Here is a 6,660-nt window from a genome sequence, read left to right as displayed (position 1 = left end):
ATCTTTTATCATAATATCTTTCTCATCTGATTCTAGAAGAATATTCTCTACTCTCTTAATCTGTGTTTGATCTTCATCAGCTCTGCTAATCTTGAGATTATCTTCAGAAAGCTTAATATGCATTATTGAATGCTTCTCACCACTCATATTGAAGCTAGCACAAATGTTTAAATATCATGATTTGAATGATATCTCTGATAGTGCAGATAGTGTGATTGCAGCATTGATAATAGATTGTGAGATAAGAAGATTCAATGTCTTTTTACTATTTTTATCATTATTATTCTTATTTTTACTCTTCTCTCTATTATTTTTTTAATATTTATCTATAACTTTTCTTATCAATATTCTCAGTGATTTTGTTCTTATTTGCTTTTCTTCATTGATAAGTTGTCAATTCTGAGTGTTAACATCAGTAGGTCTTGTTTATATGCTCTGCTCAGTTGCAAACATTGCACTTTAAGATAAAAAATAATGTACTGAGCTACTTATTATCATCATCCACAGTGGCAGTATTTGTCTTAAAGATTTTCAAATAATCAATCTTCTTTATCTTATTTGTATGATTGATTAGTTGTTTTATTAGATCATCAATATTCATATTCACAACTTAATCTTAATCAGTTGCGTAAAAGTCATCAAGATGAGTCTTTACAAATGCTTTCTGATGATCATGTAGGCCAATTAGGAAAGAATCATGATAAAAGTCATCATTCTAGATAGCTAACTCCTTATACTGTGCAACTTGATATTGAAATCTTCTTTAATAGACAAGGTAATCATTATTCTTGGCAACAAGGTTTGAAAGCTTCTTCATGATATTTATGAGTTCTTCTGCTAAAGAAATAGCATATTCTTGACTAATCTTCTGCCACAGAGCAGCTGCATTATCTAGTTCTAAGGTTTCAATTGTTGTATGTATAGATTCTAGTAGAGATTACAACAGTTGATAATATAAGATCTTTATATATACTATTTAATGTTTCTTTTCCAACACATCAGCATTCTGAGATGATTTATGCTAGTTTCTCATAAGAATATCAGTGGCTTCAATAACCTCTGCATCTGCTGAAATGTTAATTCTCCAAATCTAGTAGTTGATTTCATCAAATGTTATTATAGTCTTTATATTCATTGAAGCTTGCACTTCTTTATAATATTCACATATCTTCTGTTTTAAAGTATACACAGTGATGGTTTCATTCATACAGATGTTCTTCTGCATAGCCATCATTTGTTGACAAAACACATGTAGGTCAGCTACAGTCATTGTGATTATATCATTGGCATTGAGAGCAGAAATTGAAATAGAGTCAGAATTCAGACTAGAAGTTCTATTATTCTCTGATAATTCATCACATACAGATCTTTTCTCTATATCACAGATTGAGCTGGCTTCTTTCATTACTTCTTCTGTCAATATGTATTCAATTTCTTCTTTGTCTGCAGAACGAGGCACTGTGTTCTCTACTTTTTCATAGAGTGTAGAAAATATTTTAAAGGTCTTTGAATGAGAATATATAAATATCTTCCATTCTGATTGAGAAGTAGATGATAATCTACTCATCTAGTCACAAGACTTAAATATCCTCAGATTAAAATTTTTAAAAAAAGAAAGAAAAACAGAAAAAAGAGAGAAATGATGTTTTTATTTTGATTTCTTCATGAATATGATCACATTCTCACAATAGACAGAATCTCCTTAAGATCTTGTGATTTTTAGTATAAAAAGAATGTTTTTAAAGAAAATCTAGTTGAATTCATTCAATATCACATTAGTTGCAGCATATTCTAGTTAAAACATCTTGTTTTCTTAAAAATCTGCTACCTGGACCATAATCTGTAGAATGGTTGAATCTCTCATATTGAGAGGCCTAGCTAGCTATCTAATATACGCTATATCACGTGCGGCGGGGCGGCAGCCCGGGCCACATACACTCAACAATTAGGCCTAACCCTCATCACATGACTTATGTGACCATGCAAGTCATTATAATCTGGGCAAGGTCTCAGCAACAACACAAGACAAGACATATCAATATTGAAATTACTCTCAAAAACATCTTAATCAATTCTGATCACATCTCTATACACTCTCTTTCATCTTCTCAGGCAGTAAGTCTGATGATGTGCTGATGCAGTGCTATCAGTGTGCTTAGCCCTTTAACATCATTGAATATATTTCAAATCTTGATGTGCATCTGCTTTCCCATATACTGTTCACTCAAGAGACTTCATCTTCTCACCTTAATCATCTGCTGCACATGTGAACTGAATGACATGAAGTCTTCAAGCTTCTCTACATCAGCAGACAGCTCAAAGAGCAGAAATGTCACATCAATACATCTCAATCTACATGATCTGATGACTAGCAATCTTTTAGCTGCCTATGAGGCTGAGGCACAGAAATTTCATGCAGAAGCACTAGCTGCTGCAAATATGCTTGATCAGATTGAAGAAGATCTAGATGTCATGAAGACAAAAGATCTATCAAGAAAACTGATTCTTGAAGCTGCTGTGAAGATGTTAGTCAAGAACTGATACAATGAAAGTCTAAAAACAGCTAAGCAGTTCATCACAATCAAGTCTGCTGACTTCACTGATGTAAATGATGCAAGAGCTTCTATCTACACAAAGACAGCTGCAGACAGCATCAATGTAATAAAAACATCAGCAATCATACTGCAGAAACCTCTGCTTAGAAATAACTTCAGAGAAGAAAAAACATCATGAATTCTCATGTGTCTGTCTTCAGATCATCTAGCTCACAAAGCAAGCTCAATTAATACTTTTAGAAAGCTGAAGACTGAACTTTCAGAGTCTTTGACAGCAGTCATCACAGCAGTTCAAGTCATTCTCACAAGCATTGTCATCATTTCTAGAAGCTTGCAAGACATGAAGACTCTGCTAGCTCAAAAGAATATTTTAGCAGCCACTCTCATCAATGCTTATAGAGAAGAAAGAACATTGAATCATCTGTTTGATTTCTAAGCTGCTCATGAAGATTAATGACTATGATGATAAAACTTTACATTTCTCAGCAGAATTCATGACAGAAGGATTCACACTTCAAATCAGAATCAAGTCTATTCAGAGTTGCTGAGCAAAAATACACTCTGAAAACTCAATAGTCACTTTTATATTACACTTTTCACAAAAGACAGCAGTAAATCTGTCATCAAAAGTGGAATTATATGAATATCAAAGATCAGTGATCAGAAAGACATCTAAGATCAAAATACAACAATGCAGCAAATGCTGAGAATTTCATCAAAAGAGATACTGTCTTCACATCTCTTACTGTAAAAAATGCAGTTGTAAAAATCATGTGAAAGAAAATTCATTCTGTCATAAGAAGAATGAAGCATGTGAATGCTCCAATTGCTGCACTAACTGTCTTGAACCACATGTCATGAATGATTCATTCTGCCTCATCAGACCAGAGATAAAGAATGAGACTGTTCAAAGACACTAAAGAAATCAGCTGAGAGGTATCTGCAATGCACAGAATAAGACATACTTAATCAAGACAAGTAACAGTAAATACAGTGATCAAGAGTCATCAGCAGATCTGAGATTGAATGATTCTACTGAGTGTAGATCTAATCTCATGCTAACATCAAACACAGCATCAAGCATAGCATTGAGCACAGCATCAGACACAGCATTAGACATGATGCTTAACTCAACATCTAATACAACACTCAACATGTTATCTCAAACAACAACACCCTTCTTGTTAGGCTCAGCGTCCGACCGAGCCCGACCGAAGGCCGGTGCCCGGTTAGACTCGACGTCGGATTAAGCTCGGCGCCCGATTAGGCCTAATCCATATCACGTGACCACACGACCATGCAGGTGGTTATAATCCACGCAGGCCCGTTATAATCCACGCAGGCCCCCAGCACCCCCTTTCATCCCATCAAGCTTAGTATTTCGTTATATAGCAGTTAGCAACGCAGAGAGTCTTTCTTCTTATGCAGCTCACATTCACTCCCTAACACAATACTAAGCTTCCCTTCTACCTTCTCACTCAGGTTTCAGCAGAAAACTTGAGTGTCTCAGTTGAATTAGAACCTGCTAGTTCAGAGCCTGACAACGCGTCAGATCAACTGCTAAGACAACAGCACTGTTGAAGACAACAGCTCAATCCAACATCAGATGGCCACCACAGGCTTCCAACCCCCTGGAAGGGGCTGAAAGGACTGGCGATACCTCCTAACAAGACCAACTGACCAACCACACGTCTCAATTGAGGAATTCAGAGAGGCAATCCACTCGGACAGCGACTGTGTTTATAATGAGTTGGCGGCGATCTTCAATGGCATCTTTGATGATGAAAAAACATTAAGGGATACAATCACACATCTGAGGATGGAATGGAACAACGCCACTGACCAGGCCGCTGTCAAGCAAAGCCAGATTGATGAGCTAATTGCTGAATGCGATGAACTTAGCCACACCCTGGTCTGCATGACAGTCAGCAACCAAGCAGCAAGTCGAGGTGTCACCCCCTCTGAGACTACCTGGAGGTCTGTCAAGATTGATGACCCAAAACACCTCACTGACAGCAAGGAGCCAAAATTTGAACACTGGCTCTCCTGGATGAAGAACAAGCTCCGGGAGAACGCTGACCACTACCCTACTGAACGCATGAGGATTGCATACATCGAAAACTGGACTGATGGGGACGCGGCACGTCACATTGCACCCTGTATGGAAGAGGACCACCCCGAGCGATATCAGACTGCAGAAGAGATATTTGAGCACCTCAAGTCAATATATGAGGATGCTAACAAGCTGCAAAATGCCAAGAGTGATTATCGCAAGCTGATTATGCGCAATGGGGACAATTATCATGAATTTGTCACAAAATTCTTACACCTGGCAGGTGAGGCCAAGATTGCCAGAGGGGACTACAAGACAGACTTCAATGACAAGCTGTCCTTTGACCTCCAGAAGATGGTAGCAGTAGCCAATGCGACCACTGATACATATGCTGAGTTTCAGAAAATCTGTGTGCAGGCAGCTCACACCCTCCAGACAATCAATGCCACCCAGAAATCAAAGAGCTCGCGGGGAAATGGGCCTAATACCTTCAAGCAGAACACCCTGCGGACTGCCAACAGTCAAACACCCCCCAGCATCTCTACAACAAAATCCCCTACTGTGAAGGAGGCCTTGAGCTCTCGTCCGGATATTCAGTGCTACTACTGTAAGGAAAAAGGCCACATTGCCAGGAACTGCCCTGCAAAGCAGAAGTCCCAGCAGGTGATTGCTGAGCTCACAGGGAATGATGCCCCTGAGCCTTCAGCAGATTCAGGAAAAGAGTGAGCCTGAGAGAAGACTCCACCTCAGGTAGTTCAATAGTCTGTGAGAGGTTTGAGATGAAGGACTTGATTGGGGGGAAAAGCTTTAATGTACCAATCAAATTAGCCTACAATGGAATTGCTACTTCTACAAATTCTCTTGCTGATACTGGAGCAAATGGAGCGAATTTTATTGATACCTGATATGCCATAGAATTGGCAAGATTCTTTGATAGGAAGTTTCAAGAACTCCCATTCAAATGCCGCATGAAGGGATACAATGGCGCCCCCGGCGGGGTGATAGACTGCACATTGACCCTAAACCTCTGGGTGGATGGCCGGAGATTTCAGAATGTCCCTCTGCTGGTAACAGACCTAGGCCAGCACCCTGTCATCCTGGGACGGAAGTGGTTGACAGCACAGGATATATGGCTTGATGTTAAAAACCAACACCTGGTTTGGCCGAGTGAACGGTCTATCCCTGAACAGGTGGCGGAGCCGATGTTGAAGATAGTACCCTGGTCAGTACTGAAGCGCCCAGACCCCAAGCCTGAGCATCAGGCAGATGTGGAATGAAGAGAGATCAAGCTGGATGAGGAGATCAGACAGGAGCATCAGGCTCAGCTCCGCAGATTGAAAGGGACCAGCTCAGTCATGATGCCTGAGATGAGGCAGGGGCTGACCTGGGAGGAGACAGCACCACAGATGATGGATATGAACTTCATTGGGGCTGCTTCCTTCCATGGTTATATGAAGAACAAGAAGTCAACAGTCTTCATAACCAGTCTGTATGAAATTGATAAACAGCTTGAGGAGAAGCAGGGTTTAGTGGGAGCTGAGGATGAGTCTGATGAGGAGCTGATCAGCAACTTACCAGAATGGTTGAAAGGCCGGGAGGACTGCTTCTCAAAGAAAGCATCAGATGAACTGCCCCCCCTACAGAAGAATGTTGATTTTAAAATAGAGCTCCAGCCTGATGTTGACCTCACCCAGGGCATTGGACATGCGCCTCTATATAAGATGAATCTAGAGGAACTAGAGGCAGTGAAGACCTACCTTGAAGCCAACCTAGCAAAGGGTTTCATCACCCCAAGTTCAGCCCCCTACGCCTCCCCAATCCTGATTGCCCGTAGTGGGAAGAAGCTATGATTCTGTGTTGACTTTCGCAAGCTGAATGCTATAACCAAACAAGATCAGTATCCCTTGCCCCTGATAGATGAGCTGATGGACCGACTCAATGGGGCGAAATACTTTACAAAGTTGGACATTCAGCAGGGGTTCCATCGCATCTGAATGGACCCTGAGTCTGAGGACCTGACCATCTTTAGAACCCGCTACGGGACCTATAAAT

At 40.3% G+C, this 6,660-nt stretch overlaps 2 protein-coding genes across 2 annotated transcripts; both read left to right on the top strand.

The window, feature by feature from the left end:
* Positions 1-1,980: 1,980 nt before the first annotated feature.
* Positions 1,981-2,991, top strand: PADG_12492 (uncharacterized protein; the record flags this gene model as incomplete). Its single annotated transcript, XM_010765594.1, has 3 exons — positions 1,981-2,115; positions 2,230-2,525; positions 2,796-2,991. 3 exons carry the CDS (start codon positions 1,981-1,983, stop codon positions 2,989-2,991), a joined length of 627 nt encoding a protein of 208 aa, XP_010763896.1.
* Positions 2,992-4,374: 1,383 nt separating this feature from the next.
* On the top strand, positions 4,375-5,885 carry PADG_12491 (uncharacterized protein; the record flags this gene model as incomplete). The annotated part of the gene is made up of 2 exons (XM_010765593.1): positions 4,375-5,330; positions 5,546-5,885. 2 exons carry the CDS (start codon positions 4,375-4,377, stop codon positions 5,883-5,885), a joined length of 1,296 nt encoding a protein of 431 aa, XP_010763895.1.
* Between the last annotated feature and the right edge of the window lie 775 nt (positions 5,886-6,660).

The sequence above is a fragment of the Paracoccidioides brasiliensis genome (genome assembly GCF_000150735.1).
Source record: "Paracoccidioides brasiliensis Pb18 unplaced genomic scaffold supercont2.22, whole genome shotgun sequence".
NCBI lineage: Eukaryota > Fungi > Ascomycota > Eurotiomycetes > Onygenales > Ajellomycetaceae > Paracoccidioides > Paracoccidioides brasiliensis.
This window is presented reverse-complemented; position numbering and strand designations above follow the sequence as displayed.